At 38.0% G+C, this 27,871-nt stretch overlaps 1 protein-coding gene across 4 annotated transcripts in view; it reads left to right on the forward strand.

Moving 5' to 3' along the window:
* The first annotated feature begins 368 nt into the window (after positions 1-368).
* Positions 369-27,871, forward strand: part of LOC134485234 (cytochrome P450 2C6-like) — a 30,453-nt gene continuing 2,950 nt past the window's right edge. Inside the window, exons 1-7 of one of the 4 annotated variants that reach the window (XM_063281038.1) lie at positions 369-576; positions 2,308-2,470; positions 2,645-2,794; positions 3,633-3,793; positions 4,862-5,038; positions 24,371-24,512; positions 27,421-27,608. In XM_063281038.1, the coding sequence (XP_063137108.1) occupies positions 370-576; positions 2,308-2,470; positions 2,645-2,794; positions 3,633-3,793; positions 4,862-5,038; positions 24,371-24,512; positions 27,421-27,608 (1,188 nt within the window). In that variant the 5' untranslated portion in view covers position 369. Of the gene's footprint in view, positions 577-1,325; positions 1,432-2,307; positions 2,471-2,644; positions 2,795-3,632; positions 3,794-4,861; positions 5,039-24,370; positions 24,513-27,420; positions 27,609-27,871 lie in introns of those variants that run through there. The other 3 variants (XM_063281036.1, XM_063281039.1, XM_063281040.1) reach the window with 3 other exon arrangements.

Below are 27,871 nucleotides of genomic sequence, written 5' to 3' on the forward strand. Positions count from 1 at the left end.
AAAGAACTCAAAAAGCTAACCATCAAAGAACCAAACAACCCAATGAAAAATGGGGTATTAAATATTTATAAAGTTACAGTTATTGAGAATGCTTGTGTAAATGTCTGAGGTAACAAATATTTCAATTATACACACAGTTAAATATACAGTTAAACTTGGGCATGGTGGCTCATGCATATACTTCTAACCTTGGGAAGGTCAAGCAGATAAGTACACAGTTTGAGTTATATCATGAGATGTTTAAGAACGAAGAAGAGCTTATTTTTGTTATTGTCCCTAGGATAAAGTTCATGTAAAAGAAAAAGATCAGCAGGTAGCTGATTAGTCAATTATGCAATATTGATTCAGCAGCCACATGATAAAAGCTCTATGCTTCCTGGCAGAGCTGTGTCAATAAAGAGAAACTCAATGGATCTGGTCATGTTGCTGGTGCTCACTCTCACCTGTCTTATTCTCCTGTCAATCTGGAGACAGAGTTCTGGGAGAGGAAAGCTCCCCCCAGGCCCTATTCCTCTCCCAATTATTGGCAATATCTTTCAGCTAAATGTGAAGAACATCACCCAATCCTTAACCAGTGTAAGTATGCTTATGCTCCTCTTTTACCTTGCAAGGAAAGGTGAATATAACTCTTTTAAAAATTTCTTTTCATTTTGAGATTATAATTACATAATTATTATTTTGAGATCATAAAATATTCCTCTTTCACTTTTCTCTTTCCAAACCCTCCCATACACTCCTACTTTTCTTTTATACAATCAATGGCCATTCTTTTATTAATTGGTACATGCAAATAGGTATATTTATATACATATATTCATAACTATAGCGTATAAAGTCTGTGTAATCTTATTTTCATTTACATTTTCAGGACTTGCCCAAATGGCCTTCTAATTGATTAATGATTGTAAAGTTAGAATCCTATGAAGGTTCATTTCTATCCCCATGAGAAATTGAAGAAAAAGCAATTTCTATGGTGAATTAGAGAACTTTGGGTCTTTACATATTAAAATAACATTTGGAAAATTGCGAAAACTATGTATACTTCTTTTCTTTATTTTATTGCTGTTTCCATATTTTTTGCTAAGTCTCTGGAAAAGGGCATATGACACCATCCACCAAATCATGCAGCATTTTAAAGATGTGTATTTATTATCTTTTGGTATTGAAGTTCCCTAAATAACTGATGTTTTATTAAAATAAAATATCCATAGATGAGGCAAAACACAGGAAATAAGAGAACTAAACATATTTGATACTATTCAAATTGACTTTTATTCTGTGCCTGGGACCAAGAATGCCTCAGGGTGAAACTGTTCTCTTAACAGATGCCCATGCTTTGTGCAGCTTTGGTACTACACAGTCTCCACACTTGTGGTAATGATATAATTAACTTGGGGTCCTCACTATGGATTTTCTCTTTTATTCCTGAAGGTAAGTTGCACAGAAAAAGGCTTACAGGTGTTGGTGAAATCGTCATCTGAGCATTGACACTAATTTTAGTATGAGCGACAAGGAATTAGATTGTCCAGGCATCAAGTGATAAAAAAGAGTGCTTTTAAATGTTGAGTACTTTTACATTTTTAAATTAATATTAGTTATTATTATTATTATTATTATTATTATGTTATTTACCCCCCCCCAATATTGACTATCATCCCCTTGCATAGTTCTTCCTCATTCTCCTTCTACTTTGTTTCTAAGAAGGTGCCCCTTATTCATCTCCCTTCCCTGGTGTATAAAGTCTCTGTAGGATTAGGCACATCCTTTCCCACTGAAGCCAGACAAGGTAGTCCTCTCCTATATATGTGCCGAAGCCTCAGTTCAGGGTTTGTATTCTCTTTAGTTTGTGATTTAGTCCCTGAAAACTCCCAGTGGCCCAGGTTAGTTAACACTCTTTGGTTTCTTATGGAATTGCTATTCCCTTATGTTCCTTCAATCTTCCCACTCTTCCTTACTCTTCCTACAGTTCGATTTTTGACTGTAAACATCTATAATTTTGTCAATCAGTTGCTCTTTGAGTCTCTCATAGGAAAGTCATACTAGGTTCCTGTCTGCAAGCACAACATTGAATCAGTAACAGTTGTCAGGGTTGGTGACTGCCCATGGAATGGATCTTTTATTCATGAGCAATTCAGCCCCAAAATGAATTTGGAAAACTTTTGCCTGAAGTACTTATTGAAATACAATCAAGAGACCTGCTGAATATTTTGATGCGGTACTTTATTGTATTCTAAATATCAAGTGCCTGGGCCATTGTGACATCACTGAAAAGTGACAAGTACCCATTGGTTGCTTTTCAATTTCCAGTTCTCAAAAGTGTATGGTCCTGTATTTACTCTTTACTTTGGCATGAAGCCCACTGTGATATTGCATGGATATGAAGCAGTAAAAGAAGCCTTGATTGATCATGGGGAGGAGTTTGCTGAAAGAGGAAGCTTCCCAGTAGTTGAAAAAATTAATAAAGACCTTGGTAAGTATGCATTTTTATGAGTGAGCTGGGTAGCATTCACAGAGAGGAAGAAGATAGACAGCAAAGGCCAGACTTGATCCTGGGGCTCAGACTATGCCTCTCTAGGATTGTGTCTTCTCCAGTGCCCTCTTTCTTTCTGAGATCACATTGTAGTTTCTATTCCCATTTGTTTAGGAATTGTTTTTAGCCATGGAAATAGATGGAAAGAAATAAGACGCTTTACCCTCACAACTCTGCGGAATTTGGGCATGGGGAAAAGGAACATTGAGGATCATGTTCAAGAGGAAGCACGGTGCCTTGTGGAGGAACTGAGGAAAACCAATGGTAAGTAAATTTTTGTGTTTTGAGTTTTCCATCCTGTTAGAGTACAAAGGATCGCGATCTACTGGCATTACTTTACAACAGCTTTTATTTTAATTGTCTAATGAGTTCCATTCTTAGCGCGAACATAACTTATTTATTGCTTATCATTTTAGTACAGAAGAGTTGCTATTGATAATGGTGGTAGTGACATCATCTACATCTATAGATCCCAAACCAGATGATATTTGTTTTCATTTTGTGGACCTACTTTCATCTCCCCAAATTCACTGATGTGGCAATGTGTCTTGAATGCTCGTTTTCATAGTCCTGGTTACTTATGAGTCAAAATATAATTTCATTCCTTCGCTATGTAATAGAATTTCATCATGATTTGAAAAATTATCATAATTTCATTTTATTATGTTTTGTATGCTTTAAGAAATTACACATGACAGTATTAATCTTCAAACACAAAGAACTTACTAAAATGACTGGTATAAGTAACCTTGAACTGTTTTCATTAACAACATCTCATTTTTGCTAAGTATATTACATATCTGTCTTCTGTTGTGTAAACCATTTCTCTCTGTATTCGCTGTTTTGGCTTAGGTGATGAACAGATCTTCAATTGCTATGTGAATGATACTCACCCCTGAAATACCTTTCACAGAACAGTCAAGTTATCTGCTTAAATTATGAAGAAACTTGTCTTTAAGTACTTTCTCCAAAATAAAATGAAGACTGAAAATCTTATTTTAGTGAAGTTTAAAATTTCTCCAGGATTTTTATCTATTTACAAAGATAAAGTGCCCTCTTGGTATATTTTAATAACATATTGCAATTGTTTCCCATTCCTCAGGCTCACCCTGTGACCCCACGTTTATCCTGGGCTGTGCTCCTTGCAATGTCATCTGCTCCATTATTTTCCAGAATCGTTTTGATTATAAAGATCAGGATTTTCTTAACTTGATGGAAAAACTCAATGAGAACATGAAGATTTTGAGCAGTCCCTGGACACAGGTGAATAAAATTCATCTCCTCCTGGAAACTTGTGACTATTCTTTCTCTCAGGTCAAATTACAAGGGGACTAATAGTGGTGTAATGATACACATGACCTGCCTAGAGTAGTATGGATAGGACCTCTGCAAGGGAGGTCTACATCCTTTGCTTAACCAACAGATAAACAAAGCACAAATGCCAAGATGGCTCAAGCTACTTAGCTTCCTATGTGATGTTATTTTTAGTCATTGACTTTCAGAGAGCTTTTTCTACAAATTAATCCATTGATTTTTAGAAAGATATTCAGTCACTCATAAAAGAATATTCTTGCATTACTCACAAGTTCTTGTACTGTGAAAAGTTAAGACCTACTTATTTCAGTATTTGGCATAATTGCTCAGTGTAGACAGAAAATAATCTGCTAAAGGAAACTTTGGATAATGATACAGGAAGCACTGAAAACATTGGAATGTTTGCTGCTTTATTTTGGATCCTCCCTGACATGGGAACAAGAAGAAATGGTGGTATGAATGGTTGTATGGTGTGTAGGTCACTAATATCGTGACAATCTTTCCATGTGAGGAATTAGCATCTCCTGCTCTCTTTCTATATAGTAGTTTTGGACCACAGAGAAGTAAATAAAGGTGTATAATTTTTGTCCAAGCAGCTTTAGAGACCCACACAATTCTATACTTTCACTTCATCTCAGAGATTGGCTGATTGAAAAGCTTTCTGCAGTAAATTATTTACCCTATTTTCTTAACATATACTGGCATCCAGAATGTATGGATTACACTACTTTATATCATATGATATTTAAACTTTGCAGGTAAAATTGAATTATTACTGAATGTGGAAAATTCACTATGAACCAGAATTATATGAGCAGGATTTTCTTCCTCAATTCTTCTACTAGCATAGAGTTTATATATAATATTATTATACTAAAATGGAGCAACTCTTTTTCAAGGTGAACCTAAGCCATATATGTAACTATAAACCAAATGAGAATTGCTAGATTATAGTATGTATGTATTTCTTTACTATACATTATGCATTTAATAAATCCTTGGTGTTTTTCCATGTAGTTTTGCAGTTTTTTCCCTGTTTTAATTGATTATTGTCCGGGAAGTCATACGACATTAGCTAAAAATATGTATTATAATAGAAACTACCTTCTGAAGAAAATAAAAGAACATCAAGAATCACTGGATGTTACAAATCCTCGGGACTTTATTGATTATTACCTAATTAAGTGGAAGCAGGTAAAGCATTTATATATATTCATTTATTTCATTTTTCAAGTAAATTCACAGTCACTGAAAACTTATTTGCCAGAGCTTTGAAAAGCCTCGGTTCAGTATCATTTGAAAACCAACTTGAATAGTTATTGAGCCATGAAAGTACAATATGGATTCAGGAACAAATAAGGGGAATTGGTTAATCAGAACACATTGACAGTTATTTCACTACAAAAAGTAACATAACTGAGGAAAAAGACAATATGAAGTGCAGCAGAGATGTAAACCGACTCAAATCATGTGATAAAGTATAAGAAATTGTGAATAAATAAGCTTTGTATTTTTTCCACTGCTTTTCCAAATTCATGCCATTATGGGATTTTCATTTATTATTTATTTAATATATTATGTAAGAAAACTATTCATATATAATTATCATTTTGTGCCTTAAGCATTTTCTGAAATAGGAAAGAGATTTTAATTTTATTTATTTTAATTTTTGGTTTTGTTTTATTCTTTATTTTTTTTTAGATTTTTTTTCATCTTTATTAACTTGAGTATTTCTTATTTACATTTCGATTATAATTCCCCTTCCCAGTTTCTGGGCCAACATCCCACTAACCACTTCCCCTCCCCTTCTCTATGGGTGTTCCCCTCCCCATCCCCCCCATTACCATCCTCCCCCCAACAATCACGATCACTGGGGGTTCAGTCTTGGCAGGACCAAGGGCTTCCCATTCTACAGGTGCTCTTACTAGGCTATTCATTGGTACCTATGCAGTTGGAGTCCAGGGTCAGTCCATGTATAATCTTTGGGTATTGGCTTAGTCCCTAGAAGCTCGGATTGGTTGGCATTGTTGTTCTTGTGGTCTCAAGCACCTTCAAGCTCTAAAAGTTCTTTCTCTGATTCTTTCAACATGGGTCCCGTTCTCAGTTCAGTGGTGTAATGATGCCATTCACCTATGTATTTCCTGTATTGTGGCTGTATCTCTCAGGAGATCTACATCCGGTTCCTGTCAGCTTGCACTTCTTTGCTTCATCCATCTTACCTAGTTTGGTGGCTGTATATATATATATATATATATATGGGCCACATGTAGGGCAGGCTCTCAATGAGTGTTCCTTCTGCCTCTCTTCTAAACTTTGCCTCCCTATTCCCTTGCAAGGATATTCTTGTTCCCCTTTTAAAGGAGTGAAGCATTCGCATTTTGGTCATCCTTGAGTTTCATGTGTTCTGTGCATCTAGGGTAATTTGAGCATTTGGGCAAATGATCACTTATCAATGAGTCCATGTGTGTTTTTATGTGATTGGGTTACCTCACTCAGGAGGATATTCTCCAGTTCCATCCATTTGCCTATGAATTTCATAAAGTCACTGTTTTTGATAGCTGAGTAATATTCCATTGTGTAGATGTACCACATTTTCTGTATTCATTCCTCTGTTGAAGGGCATCTGTGTTCTTTCCAGATTCTGGCTATTATAAATAGGCTGCTATGAACATAGTGGAGCATGTGTCTTTGTTATATGTTGGGGCATTTTTTGGGTATATGCCAGAGAGGTATAGCTGTGTCCTCAGGTAGTAATGTCCAATTTTCTGGGGAACCTCCAGACTGATTTCCAGAATGGTTGTACCAGTCTGCAATCCCACCAAAAATGGAGGACTGTTCCTCTTTCTCCACATCCTTGCCTGCATTTGCTGTCACCTGAGGTTTTGATCTTAGCCATTCTCACTGGTGTGAGGTGGAACCTCAGGGTTGTTTTGATTTGCATTTCCCTTATGACTAAAGATGTTGAACATTTCTTTAGGTGTTTCTCAGCCATTCTGCATTTCTAAGCTGTGAAATCTTTGTTTAACTCTGAACCGCATTTTTTAATAGGGTTATTTGTCTCCCTGCAGTTGAACTTCTTGAGTTCTTTGTATATTTTGGATATAAGCCCTCTTTCAGTTGTACGATTGGTAAAGATCTTTGCACAATCTGTTGGTTCTTGTTTTGTCCTAACAACAGTGCCCTTTGCCTTACAGAAGCTTTGCAGTTTTATGAGATCCCATTTGTTGATTCTTGATCTTAGAGGATAAGTCATTGGTGTTTTGTTCCTGAAATTTTCTCCAGTGCCCATGTGTTCAAGATGCTTCCCCACTTTTTCTTCTATTAGTTTGAGTGTATATGGTTTGATATGTAGCTCCTTGATCCACTGGGACTTAAGCTATGTATAAGGTGATAAGCATGGGTCGACCTGCATTCTTCTACATGCTGACCTCCAGTTGAACCAGCACCATTTGCTGAAAATGCTATCTTTTTCCCACGGGATTGTTTTGGGTCCCTTGTCAAAAATCAAGTGACCATAGGTGTGTGGGTTCATTTCTGGGTCTTCAATTCTATTCCACTGGTCTATCTGTCTGTCTCTGTATCAATACCATGCAGTTTTTATCACTATTGCTCTGTAATACTGCTTGAGTTCAGGGATAGTGGTTCCCCAGGAAGTCTTTTTATTGTTGAGGATAGTTTTAGCTATCCTGAGTTTTTTGTTATCCAGATGAATTTGAAAATTTTTCTGTATAACTCTCTGAGGAATTGGTTTGGTATTTTGATGGGGATTGCATTGAATCTGTAGATCCCTTTTGTATAATGGCCATTTTTCTATGTTAATCTTGCCAATCCATAAGCATGGGAGATCTTTCCATCTTCTGAGATCTTCTTCAATTTCTTTCTTCAGAGGCTTGAAGTTCTTATCATACAGATACTTCACTTGCTTGGTTAAAGTCACACCGAGGTATTTTATATTATTTGGGACTATTATAAATGGTGTCATTTCCCTAATTTCTTTCTCGGCTTGTTTCTCTTTTGTGTAGAGGAAGGCTACTGATTTATTTGAGTTAATTTTATTCCCTGCTACTTTGCTGTATGTGTTTATCAGGTTTAGTAGTTCTCTGGTGGAATTTTTGGGATCACTTAAATATACTATCCTATCATGTGAAAATAGTGATTTTTGACTTCTTCTTTTCCAATCTGTTTCCATTTCATCTCTTTTTGTTATCTGGTTGCTCTGGATAGAACATCAAGAAATATATTGAATAAGTAGGGAGAGAGTGGGCAGACTTGACTAGTCCCTGATTTTAGTGGGATGGCTTCACGTTTCTCTCCATTTAGTTTAATATTAGCTACTGGTTTGTTGTGTATGTCTTTAAATATTTTTAGGTATGGGCCTTGAATTCCTATTCTTTCCAGGACCTTTATCATGAAGGGGTGTTGAATTTTGTCAAATGCTTTCTCAGCATCTAATGAAATGATCACGTGGTTTTGTTCTTTCAGTTTGTTTATATAATGGATCACATTGATGGTTTTCCATATATTAAACCATCCCTGCATGTGTGGGATGAAGCCTACTTGATCATGGTGGATGATTGTTTTGATGTGCTCTTGGATTTGCTTTGCCAGAATTTTATTGAGTATTTTTGCATCGATATTCTTAAGGGAAATTGGTCTGAAGTTCTCTTTCTTTGTTGGGTCTTTGTGTAATTTAGCTGAAAGGATAATTTTGGCTTCATAGAAGGAATTCGGTAGCACTCCATCTGTTTCAATTTTGTGGAATAGTTTGGATAGTATTGGTATGAGGTCTTCTATGAATGTCTGATAGAATTCTGCACTGAACCCATCTGGACCTGTGCTCTTTTTTGTTTGGAGACCTTTAATGACCTTTTTTATTTCGTTAGGAGTTGTGGGGTTGCTTAAATGGTTTATTTGTTCCTGATTTAACTTCGGTACCTGGTTTCTGTCTAGGAAATTGTCCATTTCCTTCAGATTTTCATGTTTTGTTGAATATTGCTTTTTGTAGTAGTATCTGATGATTTTTTGAATTCCTCTTATACTGTAGTTATGTCTCCCTTTTCATTTCTTATTTTGTTAATTTGGACACAGTCTCTGTGTCCTCTCATTAGTCTGGCTAAGGGTTTTTGTATCTTGTTGATTTTCTCAGAGAACCAACTTTTAGTTCTGTTGATTCTTTGTATGGTCCTTTTTGTTTCTACTTGGTTGATTTCAGCTCTGAGTTTGATTATTTTCTGCCTTCTACTCCTCCTGGGTGTATTTCCTTCTTTTTGTTCTAGCGCTTTTAGTTGTGCTGCCAAGCTGCTTATATATACTCTCTCTTGTTTCTTTCTGCAAGCACTCAGATCTATGAGTGTTCTTCTTAGCACATCTTCCATTGTGTCTCATAAGTTTGTGTATGTTGTACCTTCATTTTCATTAAATTCAGAAGTTCATTAATTTCTTTCTTTATTTCTTCTTTGACCAGGTTATCATTGACTAGAGCATTGTTCAACTTCCATTCTTCTCTTATTGTTATTAAAGACCAGCTTTAGCCCGTGATGGTGTGATAGGACACATGTGATTATTTTTATCTTTCTGTATCTGTTGAGGCCTGTTTTATGACTGATTATATGGTCAATTTTGGAGAAAGTTCCATGAGGTGGTGAAAAGAGGGTATATCCTTTTGTTGTAGGATAGAATGTTCTATAAATATCTGTTAAGTCCATTTGGTTCATGATTTCTCTTAGTCTGTCTATGTCTCTGTTTAATTTCTGTTTCCATTATCTGTCCATTGATGAGAGTGGGGTGTTGAAATCTCCTACTATTATTGTGTGAGGTGCAATGTGTGCTTTGAGCTCTAGTAAGGTTTCTTTTATGTATGTAGGTGCCCTTGTGTTCGTAGCAGAGACATTTAGAATTGCGAGTTCATCTTGGTGGATTTTTCCTTTGATGAATATGAAGTGCCCTTTCTTATCTTGTTTGATGACTTTTAGTTGAAAATTGATTTTATTTGATATTAGAATGTCTATTCCAGCTTGCTTCTTCAGACCATTTGCTTGGAAAGTTTTTTTCCAGCCTTTCACTCTGAGGTAATGTCTTTCTTTTCCGCTGAGGTGTGTTTACTGTAGGCAGCAGAATGCAGGGTCCTCATTGCGTATCCAGTTTGTTAATCTATGTCTTTTTATTGGGGAGTTGAGTCCATTGATGTTAAGAGATATTAAGGAATAGTGATTGGTGCTTCCTGTTATATTCGTGTTTGGATGTGAGATTATGTTTGTGTGCTTTTCTTCTCTTTGTTCTGTTGCCAAGACAATTAGTTTCTCGGTTTTTCTAGGGTATACCTTGCCTCCTTATTTTGGGCTTTACCACTTATTATCCTTTGTAGGGCTGGATTTGTAGAAAGATATTGTGTAAATTTGGTTTTGTCATGGAATATCTTGGTTTCTCCATCTTTTTTTTTATTGACAGTTTTACTGGATACAGTAACCTGTGCTGGCATTTGTGTTTTCTTAGGATCTGTATGACATCTTTCCGGCATCTTCTGGCTTACATAGTGTCTGGTGAGAAGTCTGGTGTGATTCTGATAGGTCTGCCTTTATACGTTATTTGACCTTTTTCCCTTACTGCTTTTAATATTCTTTCTTTGTTTTGTGCATTTTTTGTTTCGACTATTATGTGACAGGAGGATTTTCTTTTCTGGTCCAATCTACTAGGAGTTCTGTAGTCTTCTTGTATGTTGATGGGCATCTCTTTCTTTAGGTTAGGGAAGTTTTCTTCTATGATTTTGTTGAAGGTATTAACTGGTCCTTTGAGCTGAGAGTCTTCACTCTCTTCTATACCTATTATCCTTAGGTTTGATCTTCTCATTGTGTCCTTGATTTCCTGTATGTTTTGGCCAGTAGCTTTTTCCGTTTTATGTTATCTTCGAATGTTGTGTCAATGATTTCTATGGAATCTTCTGCTCCTGAGATTCTCACTTCTATCTCTTGTATTCTGTTTGTGGTGCTTGTATCTATAGCTCCTTATGTCTTTCTTTGGTTTTCTATATCCAGGGTTGTCTCCCTTTGTGCTTTCTTTATTTCTTTTATTTCCGATTTTAATTCCTTTGCCTGTTTGATTGTGTTTTCCTGGAATTCTTTCAGGGATTTTTGTGATTCCTCTCTATATGCTTCTACTTGTTTATTTATGTTTTCCTCTGTTTCTCTAAGCGAGTTCTTCATGTCTTTCTTGAAGTCCTCCATCATCATGGTCAAATGTGATTTTAAATCTAGATTTGCTTTTCTGGTGTGTTTGGATATTCAGTGTTTGCTTTGGTGGGAGAATTGGCTCCGATGATGCCATGTAGTCTTGTTTTCTGTTACTTGTGTTCCTGTGCTTGCCTCTCGCTGTCAGGTTTTCTCTGGTGTTACCTTGTTATGCCATTTCTGAGAGTGGCTAGACTGCCCTATATTCCTGTGTGTCAGAAGTGTTGTAGCCCTGTTTTCCTGTTTTCTTTCAGCCACTTATGGGAACAGAGTGTTCTGCTTTTGGTGTGTAGTCTTTCATGTGTACTGGTCTTCAGCTGTTCCTGTGGCCTGTATACTGAGTCCACCAGGCAGGTCGCTTGGAGCAGAAAAGTTGGTCTTACCTGTGGTCCCCTGGCTTGAGTTGCTTGTGGGGGGGCAGCTTTTGAGCTCTCTGTTAGGGCAGCAACCAAGAGGGCCTGCGCAGCCTTTTCCTCAGGCCCCATGCCCCGGGGTCACAGATGGCTTTAGGTGTTTTCCTCTGGAGTCAGAAATGTGGCAGAGTGTAGTCTCTTCTGGCTTCCCAGGCGCGTCTGCTCTTCTGAAAGTTTAGTTCCTCCTCCCATGGGATTTGGGTGCAGAGAACTGTTGACCAGTTACCTTCAAGTCCGGCTGGTGTCTGGACTGCAGGGAATCTGCCATTCGAGTGCCTCTATCTTCAGGTTCCCAGAGGCCATATACAGTTTCCTCTTGGGCCAGGGATGGACAGTATTCATGGTTTCTCCCACCCTGCAATCTCAGGAGTGCCCACCTGTCCAGGTTGTGAGCTCTCTCTCCCAAGGCGTTTGGGAGTAGGGAACTCTGGGCAGGGATCAGTGGGGTTGTGGCTCCAGGTAAAAACCGGAAGTGTCCAGTCCCAGAGGAATTTTGCCTCTGTGTGTCCTGAGTCCACCAGGCATGTCGCATGGAGCAGAAAAGTTGGTCTTACCTGTGGTCCCTTGGCTGAAGTTGCTCATGGGGGGCTGCTTTTGAGCTCTCTGTGATGGCGGCAACGAGGAGGGCCTGTGCTGCCTTTTCCCGGGGCCCCTGTGCAAAAGGATCCCAGATCGAATTAGGTGTTTTCCTCTGGAGTCAGAAATGTGGGCAGAGTTTAATCTCTTCTGGCTTCCCATCCATGTCTGTCCCTCTGAAGGTTTAACTCTCCCTCCCAAGGGATTTGAGTTCAGGGAGCTTTTGATCAGATCCCTTCGGTTCTGGGCAGTGTCTGGACTGCAGGGGACCTCTTTAATGTTTTTTACAGTCCAGTTTTTATCTCCCTCTCAGTCTGCCTTCTGATTGTTCTTCATCCTATATTTCAGCAGTGCCCCTGTCTCCAATAATTTGTCCCCAACAGCATCATGTCACTAGATATTCACTCTTCCTGGAGCCTCAATTCTCTCAAGGGTTAGGTGTATCTTCTCTCCCTGAGGCTAGACCAGGTATTCCTCTGCTGTATATGCACTGGGGGCCTCAAATATGCTGGTGTATGCTGCCTTGTTGGTGGCACAACAAGGAAGACCTTGGGAGTCTAGGAAGACTGCTGGTCCTCCTATGGGGTTCCCCTCTTCCTCACTTTTTCCCAACTTTTCCGTAATTTGACCACAAGGGGACATAGCTTTTGTACTTCAGTATCCTGTAAGTATCTCCATCTGACTCTTTCAGCTGCTTCCTCAGCCTCTCAGACAGCAGCCATGCTAGGCTCCTGTTTTCAAATGCACCATAGTATCAGTAATAGTATTAGACCTTGGTGCCACCCTTGAGCTGGATCCCAATTTGGGCCTGTGACTGGACCTCCTTTCACTCAGTCTCTTCTCCATTTTTGTCCCTGCAGTTCTTTCAGACAGGAACAATTCTGGGTCAGAGTTTTTGACTGCGGAATGGCAACCCAATTCCTTCACTTGACATTCTGTCTTTCTACCTGAGGTGGACTCTACCTGTTCCCTCTCCAACTGTAGGGCATTTCCTTTTTTAAAAAAAAATTACTTGTTCTTTTATTTATTTACATTTCAAATGTTATCCTCCTTCTCAGTTTACCCTATTCCCCTGTATGAGGTAGCTTCCCCACCCACTGATTCACTCCCAACTCACTGCCTTAGCATTCCCCTACACTGGGATATCAACCCTTCATAGGACTAAGGGCCTCCCCTCCCATGGATGCCAGATAACTCCATCCTCTGCTACATATGCAGCTGGAGCCCTGGGTCCTTCTATGTGCCTTCTTTCATTGGTGGTTTAGTCCCTGGGAGCTCTGGACTGTCTAGTTGGATGATATTGTTGTTTTTCCTATTGGCTTGCAACCCCCCTCAGTTACCTCAGTCCTTTCTCAAACTCCCATGTGTGTCAGTCTATGGTGGTCTGTCATTCAGTCTCTTCTCCATTCTTTATCGTTCTATTTTCTTTATCCAGGAGCAATTCAGGGTTAAATTTTTGAGAAGGGTGAATGGCTCCATCCACCAATCAGGGATGTGCCTAAACTCAGGATATCGTCTCTACAGGTTCCCTCTCTCTTTTTTGGGGTGGTGGTGGTATTTCAGCTAATGCCATCCCTGTTGGGTCCTGGGAGCCTTTGTTTTCCTGGCATCTAGGACTTTCTATAGCCTACCACCCAGTTCTCCATCTTCTATTGCTACACACCTCTGTTCAATTTCCTGATCCTCTGAACATCTCCCCTGTCTCCTTCCAAACCTGAGCCTCGCCCCCTGTTTTTCCTCTCCACCTCCACTATTCCTTTCATGTTCCTCTAACACTAAACCTCCTGTGATTACTTTGCTCCCCTTTTTAAGTAGGACTGAAACATCCATACTTCGGTCTTCTTTCTTCTTGAGCTTCAATGGTCTCTGAGTTGTGTTGTCGGTATTCTAAGATTTTGTCCCAATATCCACTTGTCAATGAATACATACCCTGTGTGTTCTTTTGTGACTGTGTTAACTCACCCAGGATGATGTTTTCTAGTTCTGTGAATTTCATGAATTCATTCTTTTTAATGGCTGTGTAGTACTCCATTGTGTAAATGTACCACATTTTCTGTATCCATTTTTCTGTTGAGGGACATTTGGGTTGCTTCCATTCTCTGGATATTATAAATAAGGCTGCTATGATCATAGTGGAGCATGTGTCCTTGCTATATATTGGAGCATCTTTCCGGTATATACCCATGAGTGTATAGCTGTGTCCTCAGGTAGTTCTATGTCCAATATTCTGAGGGAATTTCTTTTGGAGTCCCTCCCTTTTTGTCCTGAGAATCTCTCACCTCCCAGATCTCTGGTACATTCTAGAAGGTTCCCCTGCAACCCATCTTCCAAGGTTGCATGTTTCCATTTTTTTTATCTGACTCTCAGGGCTTTAGTCCTGTTTCCCCCAATACAAGATAATGTTTCTTCTTTTGCCACCTCAGCTTCTTTCCCAGCCTGGTCTCTTCTTACGTCTGATCTCCCGCCTACCACGATTGCTTTCTTCTCTCTGCCATGTTGATTGAAGCATGTTCAGTTGTGCCCTTTGGCTTGTTAGTTTTTTGAATTCTATGACTGTATCCTGGGAATTTTGTACTTTTTGGCTAATATGCATATATTAGTGAGTACATGCCATGCATGTCCTTTTGGGTCTGAGTTACCTCACTCAGGTTGCCATTGTTGTTAATAGGTAAATAGTATTTCATTGTGCAAATGAACCATGTTTTCCTAACACATTCTTCCTTTGGGGGACATATGGGCTGTTTATAACTTCTGTTTGTCACACAGAAGGCCACTATGAACATAGGGGAAGACACACCCTGTGGCATGGTGGCACATCTTCTGGGTATATGCTGGGTCTTCAGGTAGATATATTTCCAATTTTCTGAGGAACCTTCAAGTTTATTTCCAGAGTGGTTGTGCCAGTTTGCAATCCCACCATCAATGGAGGAAGGATCCTTTTCTCCACATCATTGCCAACATGTGCTGACACCTGAATTTTTGATTTTAGCCATTCTGATTGGTGTACTGTGGAATCTCAGGGCCATTTTGATTTGCATTTTTCTGATCACTGAGGACTTGGATCATTTCTTTAAGTGATTCTCAGGCATTTGAGTTTCCTCTTTTTTGAATTCTCTGTTAAGTTTTATACCTCATTTTTGAATGTGTGGTTTTTTTTTTTTGTTTTATGGTGGTTAGCTTTTGAGATTTTTGTATATTTTCAATACTAACCCCTATCAGATGTCAAGTTACTGAAGATTTTTTTCAATCTGTTGTATTTCAATTTGTCCTAATGACAATGTCCTTGTCTTACAGAACTTTTCAGTTTCATGAGGTCCCATTTATCAATTCTTTATATTAGAGCCTGAGCCATTGTAGCCATTTTATTTAGGAAATAGTCTACTGTGCACATGAGTTCCATGCTCTTTCCCAATTTCCATTTTGTTACATTGTACATTCAAAGTATCTTGTTTTAGGGTTGAGTTGCTTGACTCACTTGGACTTGAGCTTGTGTAATGTGACAAATATTGTTTTTTTCTGCCTTCTTTGTCAAAGATCAAGTGTCTGTAAGTTTGTATTGGTACAGGGACAGAAACACTGGTCAACGGAATAGAATTCAAGATCCAGAAATAAAATTACAAACTTACAGACACTTGATCTTTGACAAAGAAGACAAAAAAATACAATGGAAAACAGACAACTCCTTCAAAAACTAGTGTTGGTCTAACTGGCAGACTGTATGTAGAAAAATGAAAATAAAAAAAAAAAACAATATTTGTTGGGATTTTACTGGGGGTTGCATCGAATCTATTGATTGCTTTGGTAGTGTTATTTTGTTAATTCTACCAATTCATGACCATAGGAGATCTCTCCATTTTCTGAGATCTTCTTTGATTTCTTTCTTGAGAGTTTGTTTGTTTACTTATTCATTCATTCATTCATTCATTCATTCTTTCTTTCTTTCTTTCTTTATTCATTTATTTATTTATTTTTGCACTCCAGATTTTATTCCTCTTGTGATCCACTCCCTGGGAGTTCTACATCCAATACCTGCTCCCTGTTTCCCGATACTCCCCACCCACCAGTTTCAAGAAAGATGTCACCACCGTACCCATCCCAACAGACCTCTAAACTTCCTAGGGCTTCCAGTCCCTTGAGGGTTAGATGCATCTTCTCTGACTTAACCCAGACCTGGGAGTCCTCTTCTGTATATGTGTTGGAGGTCTCATCTCAGTTGTTGTATGCTGCCTGGTTGGTGATCCAGTGTCTAATCTCAGGGTCCCAAGTTAATTGAGGCTGCTGGTCCTCTTACAGGGTTGGCCTCCTCTTTAGCTTCCTACAGCTCTTCCCTAATTCAACTGGAGGGTAAGCAGTTTTTTTTTCATTGGTTGGGTACACATATCAGCACCTGACTCTTTCAGCTGTTTGTTGGGTCTTTTGGAGAGAAGTCATGGTAGGTCCCTTTTTGTGAACACCCCATAGGGTCAGTAATGGTGTCAGGTCTTGGGCTTCCCCTTCAGCTGGACCCCACTTTGGGCCTGTCACTGGACTTTCTTTTCCTCAGGCTCTTCTCCATTTTCATCCTTGCATTGCTTTCGGACAGGAAGAATTATGGGTCAGAGCTTTCCTTGTGTGATAGCAACCCCATCTCTCATTTAATGACCTGTCTTTCTGCTGGTGGCGAATTCAATAATTTCCTTCTCCCCACTGTGGGGCCTTTCATCTAGGGTATCTGCCCTCTCTGATTCCAGAGAATCACTCACTTCCCATGTCTCTGGTACATTCTAGAGTGTCCTCCCAACCTCCTACCTCCTGAATTCACCTGTTTCAATTCTTTCTGCTGGCCTTCAGTGCTTCAGTCCTTTCACCCACACAATATAAGATTAAGTTACACTCTCCCCCAACACCTATCTCCTTTTCCCAACCTGTAGGATATCAATTTGTCTTATTGACTATGTCTGATGCCTTACAGAAGCTTTCTAGTTTCATGAGGTCCCATTTATCAATTCCTGAATTTAGTGCATGAGCCATCGGAGTTCTCGTTAGGAAATTTCTGCCTGTGCCAATGAGTTCAAGGCCCTTTCCCCTCTTTATGTTCTATTAGATTCAGTGTATCTGGTTTTATATTGAGGTCTTCAAAACACTTGCACTTGAGCTTTGTGCATCGTGACAAATATGGGCCTATTTGTAATTTTTTACATACAGACATCCAGATAGAATGGCACCATTTAATGAAGATGCTTTCTTTTTTCCTTTGTATATTTTTGGTTTCTTTGTCAAAGATCAAATGTGCATAAGTGTGTCGTTTTATTTGCACATCACTTCTCTGCATCCTATCCTCTAATTCTTACAGCTTTTCTACCACTTCTTAGCAGGAATATTGGGTTAATAAAGGGCTGAGTACTCGGACTCTTATTTTTTGCACTTTTATAATACACACATCTCTGCATAGACTTCTAATCTGTAAACAGAAACTTATTGTACCTAAATTTATAACAGCCCAAGTTTATGTATACACACACACACACACACACATACACACACACACACAGTAGTTGAACATTATGACCATTAGCATTATAACATCAGTAAGCTGTAACCTCGGGTTTTTGGCTTCTCCATCCATGGGCTTTTAACCAGCAACACATTTCTGGGTACTAAATTCCTTGCTGCAGGCTTTAAAACTAATCCAAATGTAGTTGGGTATCTTGTAATACTCATAGTTTTATTTACCAGTGAATATCCAAGATGGTGACGTTATATGACCAGTGATATAGACCAGAGGTTCCAGATGCAGATTAGGGATAGGATTTGACCCTGGGTAAGGACCGCAGGTGAGGGAGGAGTTTCTCAATCTTTGGTAGTGGAAGCTATGGACCTGAGTGGAAGTATCAGCTATTCTGGACTAAGGCACACATAGAGTGGCAGTTGAACAACTCAGTACAAGTTGCATTGAGCCAGATAAATCTGAGTAACTTAGAAAATGTGCACAATAGTAAAACTGTAGATGGGAAATTGAAAACTACCTAACCAAATTAAGCTAATGAGAAGTAAGTATAAGTCAGTCTTATTAGCTTTACTGCTATCAACACTTTGTATTTAGCACTTATGAACAAGCAACCAGGGTCACAAATTAATTTTATTTGTAATAAAATGCCAAGACAAGGTAGTCACTTTATTATTTGTAGTATAGGACTACTAATTATATGGAATGTGTGCCTGCAAACCTGACATATGTATATGGGTGCATATTTGTATATGCACATGCATGTGTACAACTCTGTATATGAATATATGATCATATATACATATAACCTAACTGTGAGAGGTTAGTATCATTTAAAAGCTTCTCAGAAATTACTGTTTTGAGCTCAAATGCTGATCTCTGTGAACAGCAATATTTTGTTATCTGGAATGTAAACTGAGAAAGACATACTTCTTAAGAATATTTAGGAGAAAACCAATGAATATCCTATATATCATTTAAGTAATTTACGCACATGTATTACATTGGCAATGAAGTCAGAAGGCATAGTATGCAATCAACTTTTAGAGTCTACATTTGGATCCAGACACACTGTTAAGTGGACTTAGAAAACTGGGTATGAAGAGCAGCACTTAGTTATTGTCTGCTATGTAGCATTTGGTAAGTAGAGAATATGTAGCAGAGGGTGGCATTGTCCAGCATCAATAGGAGGAAAAGCAGTTGGTCCTTGGAAGTCTCCTGTCTTCAATGTGGGGTAATGCAAGAGTATAGATGTTGGAGTGGGTAGGTGGGAGTGGGAGCATCTTCATAGAAGGAGAGGGACAGGGGAGGAGATTCTGGGAGAGGAGGGAAAGGGGATAACATTTGAAATGTAAATATATAAAGTGTCCAAGAAAATTTAAATGAAAAGTAAAATAAATAATAAAAAGGTTTTTTTTGTTGGATATTTTAAAATTTACATTTGAAATGGTATAGCCTTATCCAGTTTCCCATGCATAAACCCCCTATTCCATCTCCCCCTTCCTCTGTTTCTGGGAGAGTGTTCCCCCAGCCTCCCATCCACCCCTACCCAACTCTCTGCTCTGACTTTCCCCTACAATTGGGCACCAAGCCTTGGCAGGACCAAGGGCTTCTCCTCCAATTCGGGGCTGACAATGGCATACTCTGCTACATATGCACCTGGAGCCATGAGTATGTCCACGTATACTCTTGGATGGTGGTTTAGTCCTTAGAAGCTCCGGTTTGTTGGTATTGTTTTTCTTTTTCATTTTGTAATTATTTGAACTTATAATATTTCCTTTTATTTATCGGCTATTGTTTCCTTTTTTTTTATTAACTTGTGTTTCTTATTTACATTTCGATTGTTATTCCCTTTCCCGGTTTCCGGGCAAACATCCCCCTAACCCCTCCCCCTCCCCTTCTTTATGGGTGTTCCCCTCCCCATCCTCCCCCTATTGCCGCCCTCCCCCCAACAATCACATTCACTGGGGGTTCAGTCTTAGCAGGACCAAGGGCTTCCCCTTCCACTGGTGATCTTACTAGAATATTCATTGCTACCTATGAAGTCAGAGTCCAGGGTCAGTCCATGTATAGTCCATAGGTAGTGGCTTAGTCCCTGGAAGCTCTGGTTGCTTGGCATTGTTGTTCATAAGGGGTCTCGAGCTCCTTCAGTCTCTTCGAGTTCTTTCTCTGATTCCTTCAACGGGGGTCCCATTCTCAGTTCAGTGGTTTGCTGCTGGCATTCACCTCTATATTTGCTGTATTCTGGCTGTGTCTCTCAGGAGCGATCTATATCCGGCTTCTGTCGGCCTGCACTTCTTTGCTTCATCCATCCTGTCTAATTGGATGGCTGTATATGTATGGGCCACATGTGGGGCAGGCTCTGAATGGGTGTTCCTTCTGTATCTATTTTCACCTTTGCCCTTGGCAAGAATACCTGCCAAGGGTATTCTTGTTCCCCTTTTAAAGAAGGAGTGAAGCATTCACATTTTGATCATCCATCTTGAGTTTCATTTGTTCTAGGCATCTAGGGTAATTCAAGCATTTGGGCTAATAGTCGCTTATCAATGAGTGCATACCATGTGTGTTTTTCTGTGATTGGGCTACCTCACTCAGGATGATATTTTCCAGTTCCAACCATTTGCCTACTTATTTCATAAAGTCATTGTTTTTGATAGCTGAGTAATATTCCATTGTGTAGATGTACCACTTTTTCTGTATCCATTCCTCTGGTGAAGGGCATCTGGGTTTTTTCCAGCTTCTGGCTATTATAAATAAGGCTGCTATGGACATAGTGGAGCACGTGTATTTTTTATATGTTGGGGCATCTTTTGGGTATATGCCGAAGAGACGTATAGCTGGATCCTCAGGCAGTTCAATGTCCAATTTTCTGAGGAACCTCCAGACTGATTTCCAGAATGGTATTATTTTTCTTAAGGGGTTGCAAACCCATTCAGCTCCCTCAATACTTTCTCTAACTTATCCATTTGGGACCCTATTTTCAGTTGGCTGCAAGCCAACCTGTATTTGTCATAATCTGGCAGAGTCTCTCAGAAGACAACAATATCAGGCTCCTTTCAGCATGTACTTCTTGGAATCAGCAATATTGTCTAGGTTTGGTGACTATATATGGGCTGAAACACCAAGTGCAGAGTCTCTGTATGGCCTTTCCTTCAGTCTGTGCTCCCATCTTGTCTCCATATTTCCTCTTATGAATATTTTTGTTCTACCTTCTAAGAAATACTGAAGCATCTAAATTTTGGTTGTCCTTCTTGAGCTTCATATGGATAGTCCATAAGGTAATCAGAGCTTTTGGGCTAATATCCACTTATCAGTGAGTGCATGCCACGTGTGATTTTTTGTGTTTGGCTTACTACACTGAGGATGATATTTTATACTTTCATCCATTTGTGTAAGAATTTTATTTTTCATGAAGTCATTCTTTTTAATAGTTGAGTAGTATTCCATTGTGTAACTGTACCACATTTTCTGTCTCCATTCTTTTCTTAAAGGACATCTGTGTTCTTTCCAGCGCCTGTCTATTATTAAGAAGGCTGCTGTGACCATAGTGGAGCATGTGTCCTTGTTATACAGTGGAACATCTTTTGGGTATATGCTGAGGAGTGGTATAGCTGATTCCTCAGGTAGTCCTATGTCCATTTTTTCTGAGGAAACTCCACACTAATTTCCAGAGTGATTGTATCAGCTTTCAATCCCAGCAACAATGGAAAAGTATTCCTCTTTCTCCACATCCTCGCCAGCATCTGCTGTCACCTGAGTTTTTTATCTTATCCATTCTGACTGGTATGAGGTAGAATCTCAGAGTTGTTTTGATTTGCATTTCCCTGATGTCTACGGATGTTCAACATTTCTTTAGGTACTTTTCAGCAATTCCATATTCCTCACTGAGAATTCTTTGTTTACTTCTGTACCACATTTTTTAATAGGCTTATTGGAGGTTGGTGGGAAGGGGTTGTTGGTTGGTTGGGGAAACACCCTCATAGAAGAAGTGGAAGGGAAAATGAGCTAGGGGCTTATGGATTTCAATCCAGGAAAGGGGATATTATTTGAAATGTAAATAAAAATATCCTAGTGAAAAAGCAGAAACAATAAATGATTATTATTATTATAAACAAGGGAATGAAACAATTTGGATTCTTCTACCTACTGACTGCCAGTTGAAAACACCATATGTTGAAAATGTGATCTTTTTTTCCATTGGCTGTTTTTAGCTCCTATGTCAAAGATCAAATGACTGTAGGTGTGTATGTTCATTTCAGACTCTTCATTTCTATACCATTGATCTACCAGTCTGTCTCTGTCCCAAAACCAAACAGATTTTATCACTATTACTCTGTAATACATCTTGAGGTCAGGGACTATGATTAACCCAGAAGTTCTTTTATTGTTGAGAATAGTTTTTGCTTCCCTGGGTTTTTTTGTTATTCCAAATGAATTTGCAAGTTTCTCTTTCTAATTCTATGAAGAATTGAGTTGGAATTTTGATGGGAATTGCACTGAATTTGTAGATTGCTTTTGGCAAGATGGCCAATTTTACAATATCAATCCTGCCAATCCTTGAGCAGGGGAGATCTTTCCATCTTCTGAGGTCTTTCTTCAGAGACTTGAAGTTCTTGTCATACAGATATTTTGCTTCCTTGATGAGAGTTCCACAGAGGTATTTTATATTAATTGTGACTATTATGAAGGGTGTCATTTCCCTAATTTCTTTCTCAGCCTGTTTTTCCTTTGTGTAGAGGAAGGCCACTCATTTGTTTGAGTTAGTTTTATACCCAGCCACTTTGCTGCCATTTACCACATTGAGGATTTCTCTGGTAGATCTTTTGGGCTTATTTAAATATACTGTCATATCATCTGCAAATAGTGATATTTTGAGTTCTTCCTTTCTAACTATATCCTCTTTGCCTCATTTTTTTTCAATTGCTCTAGGTATAATTTGAGTACTACATTGAATAAGAAGGGGGAGATTGGGCAGCCTTGTCTAGTTCCTGATTTTAGTGGGATTATTTAAAGTTTCTCTCCATTTAGTTTGATGTTGTCTACTGGTTTGTTGTATAGTGCTTTTACTATGTTCAGGTATGGGCCTTGAGTTTCTGATCTTTCCAAGACTTTTAACATGAAGGGATGTTGGATTTTATCAAACGCGTTTTCAGCATCTAATGAGATGATCATGTGGCTTTTTCTTTGAATTTGTTTATTTGGTGAATAATCTTGATGAATTTCTGTATAATGAACCATCCCTGCATCCCTGTGATGAAGCCTACTTTATCATGATGTATGATCATTTTAATGTGTTCCTGGATTTGTTTTGTAAGATATTTATTGAGTAATTTTTCATTGATATTCATAAGAGGAATTGGTCTGAAATTTTCAAAGAGACCAATCAGTATGACTGTGCTAGAGCATAGACTTGTAAACATTTTTCTGTGTAGGGTCAGCTCATGAATACTTATTTTCCATAGAAAGAACATATGGCCACAATCATTTAGTGCCATCTTTCTATTAAAAAATGGACAACAGGATGTGACATAGATTTGTAAAAATTTATTCATAAGTGCAGGTGCAGGTTATGATTTGCTGTCTTTCATGCCGTACTTTGTTGTCTGAAATAAAGAATTAGAATTGAAGAATACATGCTTTTACTAGTCTTTCCCAGACGATTCCCATGGTCTGGACCACTGTACTAGGGCTAGTAAAATAAGAAAAAAGACAATATATGACTTCTCATGATTTTTCGGAAGGATCCACCAGAACGTTAAGATAAAATGAATTTCAGGAAACAAAAGTACCTGAAGTAATGTGAGAAAGGGAGATGTGTATTTTTCACAGATACTAACATAGATAAGGTGATTTAAATTGTGTTAATAGTGTTATTACATAATATCAAACACTGTAGTGTTACTTATTTTTAAATTAGGATATATGAATAATCATATCCTGACTAAATATCCATAGATATAATATGATGAAATCCCTATCGTATGCTATCTGCTAAGCTTTATTCATCGTTTTCATAATTATGTTATATATACTCTCTCCTTCATCCTAGTAGAGCTATTTGTGTGTATTTCCCCTGTCTTCATGACCTATTCTCTCCTCAGTTTATATGGTCTAATTATTCTTCCCTATACATGACATGTTACTAGTGAACTCGCTTATGGAATGGAGCCATGGTATTTTCACATTGTGAGACTATTTTTTCCCCATTCCTTCTAGATATTTGAACTTTTATACTTTTTACAAGTTCAACTTTGGTGCAAATTTGCAGCAATATTGAGTCCATAAAGTTGTGAACAAAGCAATGAATAACAAATGTGTAATATAAGCTTGTAACATCTTGAACAGTGTGTAACCACTTTCTCAATCCTATTGATTTAAGAGTAGTACAAATACCTTAAAGAAAGAACTGGTTTATTTTACTACAGTGCAAGCAGTTTGGATTATAGACCAGTTGTAGCATAACAGAGACCCCCCATATTGTTAGAGTCAAATGCCTTTGATTTTTTTCTCACTATATTTAGCATATAGATTTTTGTTTTTAATGAATGAACAACAATCTTGTTTACATCCTTTTAAGTCTTGATGCTAATTTTTATCATACAAATTTAGATGTAGAGTATCTCTGAATTCAAGCAAAAATATATGAGTGTACGGAATGAAATTTAGATCCTCTGTATTAGTCTCTGCAATGTTGTGCTAATTTCTTCTGGCACTATATTTTCAGTTCTGTGTTGGTAACCATGCAGAAAATGGGGTGATATTGTAGAATCATTGTTATCATAGGTGCTTGTAAACAATTTACCAGAAAATTACATCAACCAATTCTTAGGAAAATCACAATCCAAATTCAGAATTTACACTTGAAAACTTATCAATCACTGTGACTGATTTGTTTGCTGCTGGGACAGAGACAACAAGCACAACACTGAGATATGCTCTGTTGCTCCTGCTGAAGTGTCCAGAAGTCACAGGTAAGGACACAGGTGGTGAACCTTGGCATTCTCATTGTATGCTGGGAAGACATTGTTGATGTCCTGTGTATTATTCTTAGAAAAGTCTGCCCTTGACTTTTTGTGCTACTGGCCAGAAAGTGTAGGATGAATGAGAGGAATGAAGAGACTGTCCACATAGGAAAAGAATGCTGTTAAGTGTCTGGGTTCTTTTGGAGATAATCTGGGAAAGGCACTTACAGCCTTCTTTGGCTTGCTTTGCCTATACATTTTTTGTCCCCAAATTAGGTTTTCAGAGCAGGCAACTTTTTGTACTTACCTTCTTTGTTTCTAATAAACCTAATTTTGAGGTATACAGAGGTGAAAACTTACTTCACTGAAATAAGCATGAATTCTGGAATTTCTGAGCTTATCTGAGATAATGTCTACTCTGAGAAGGAGTAAAAATAATAAATTCATTAGAAAGTTATTTCCATATAAGGCAATAGTTATAGAAAAAGGAATGTTATTATTTCAAATATCCATTTCCATGCAACCTATATTGCTCACACTTATTCCAGTTGTACCAGCAGCATTTATTTTAAAAATATTATTATAGAAAAGTTATTCTACTATTATTATTTTACAGTATTTATTAAGTTATCTATCATGCTTCTGAATAGGTCTGTATACTTAAAATTTAAGAAAAAAATATATTACTGGATAGAACAAAAGTTTCCCTATGACACTTATGTAGCCAGATAGCTTTAAATGTTACTATTGCACATGTGGTAAGTATGCAGTTTTAATGCTTTCATTAGTCTAACATCTGGAGATAGAAAAAAGGAAATAACAAAGTGCGACAGACGTTTTTCTTATATTATTGTCATCAGAGTAAATAGAGCATCCATAAGAACTGTCTTAATTTCTTCCAAAGGGGACGTGGTTCCCTCTGTTTCCTCTTAAAGGGGAGTGTGTACCCTGGAGAAAGCATCTGATTGTGCCAACCCAAAAGTTACTTTTAAATACATTCAATATTTTAGCATATATGAAGTTCACCTCTCAATTTTATGTAATTTACATTAAAGTGACTCTAGCAAAAATATGAATAATAATTAATAATTAAAGGGTAGGAGAAATGGAAAATGTCACATGATTAAGAGCTTCACAAAAATACTTAAATACAACAGTGTAATGAGGAACAAAGAAAAATGGGGCAGGGAAGATGACACTGTAACATAGATATCAGATGAACATGTAAACTACATTTCTACAGTTACAGTATGGATGTCGATTGAAAACAATAAGGAGCCAACATAGGGCTATAAAAGGTTTATAAAAGGGGTCTCTTCTTGCTTGGGCTCCCTTTCTACCCACAGTCCTGCAGTGACTAAGTGTCCCCCATGGAAGAAGACAGAGTTGCTTTTAAAGAGTCAGCCTAAGTAGCCCTGTATTCAAAGATCTTTAGTGGCTGACAGAGAAAGAGCAATCTACAGGGATGAAAGGGGAAGAGTGACCATGTTCCAGTTCCAGAATTGAGAGGATCAGAGCACCTTTCTCTAATTTGCTTGTGAATTTTAGTGGCAAGATCTACCTCTTAGTTAAGTTAGTAACTGTGTGTGTGTGTGTGTGTGTGTGTGTGTGTGTGTGTGTGTGTGTTATCTATCACCTTAATAAACCATTCTAAATACTCTGCAATGTGAAGAGAATGAAACCACTAATCCAAGAAACAGTCACAGAGTTTCAGAACATCAGACTAAATATAAGCATGACATCCTCTAGAAAGACCCCTGAGTCACATGTAAACACTTGCCTTGAGACTGCTAAGCAAAAATGTAAGCCTGGACTTCAGTATTCGTAGAAATGTGTCTTTTCTTAATGAAACACCTGAGAATATTTTTATCTACTTCTCTGAATCAGGGTCAAGGAAGTCATGGGCTCCAGGAATCAGAACAGCCCACATAGAAAGATAAGATAAAGGCTAGGTTTCTGGACACAAGACCTATAGAGATCTCTATTCTGTCTTTACCATGTGGATCCTGCATGCATGAACAAAGATGAGGGAAAAAGGAGAAGTAATATGTGGTCTGATGCCTACATCAACTGAGCTTTTATTTCAAGAGCTATGAATTTAAATACTTAGATACAATTTTAAACTCATAAAATGGAATATTGCAAACTAAATATAAATGACTAGTACTAGTAGAAGATGATCAAATTTTTCATGATGGATAATCATATTTATATACTGTCAATGAATCTCACAGTGAAAATTGGAATAACTAAATTCTGAAATCAAACACATTGTTCATGAAGTAACAGAAAGTGTGATGCTTGTGTTGTCTTTTTGAAGCTGTCTTTTAGCATATGGAATATAACTGTAATTCATGTTTTTCATTTTTCACAACAGAAGATATTTTATGTAATTGGCTACATAGCAAACATTAATTATTGACAAATATGTTTATACTTCAGAAGCACTTGTTGACTTTGATGGTGACCTATTATGAACATTATATCCCACCAAATTTCTCTCTCTCTCTCTCTCTCTCTCTCTCTCTCTCTCTCTCTCTCTCTCACACACACACACACACACACACACACACACACACACTAAAGATATTTTAAGATATATTTTTGACAAAAATTCAATGTTTGATTTCTAATTATCTTTTTCAGACTATGATATGATGGTTATTTATGTTGTTATGCTACTTGAAGTATTTACTTAATCCTTTTGTTCTTGTTATTATAATAATACATAGTGATGTATTTTAACAGCTATTAGTGAGATAGTGATATGCATCTATATATAGCATATCTGCATGCCTTAATGTACTCCTGGATATAAAATGCATTTGTAATGCTACTTTTGTGCATCATGTAGTCATGCATTGTGATAAACAATTTACTTCTTTCCCATTTCAACACTTCTACTGTGACCAACCAGCTAAAGTCCAGGAAGAGATTGATCGTGTGGTTGGCAAACATCGCAGCCCTTGCATGCAGGACAGGAGCCGCATGCCCTACACAGATGCCATGATTCATGAGGTCCAGAGGTTCATTGACCTCATTCCTACCAACCTGCCACATGCGGTGACCTGTGACATTAAGTTCAGGAACTACCTAATACCCAAGGTAAGCTTTCCTTTTCTCTGCTGCACATCTGTGCTGTGTGCTCCAGTCTTCTCAGTCACACTTTACCTTTGATTCCTACATTTTTTCTCCCCATTCTTTCATGGTATTCCCTGAGGATTGAGGATATGATTGAATCCTTAACCCTCATTTTTTTCTTTTCCTTATTTCTCTATCCATGCTTAAACTTATCACTTCTATCATACTTGCCCTGTTCTTTGATAATATACACATTCAATTATACCCCTTTATTACATATTTTTTCC

The sequence above is a fragment of the Rattus norvegicus genome, chromosome 1 (assembly GCF_036323735.1).
Source record: "Rattus norvegicus strain BN/NHsdMcwi chromosome 1, GRCr8, whole genome shotgun sequence".
Lineage (NCBI taxonomy): Eukaryota > Metazoa > Chordata > Mammalia > Rodentia > Muridae > Rattus > Rattus norvegicus.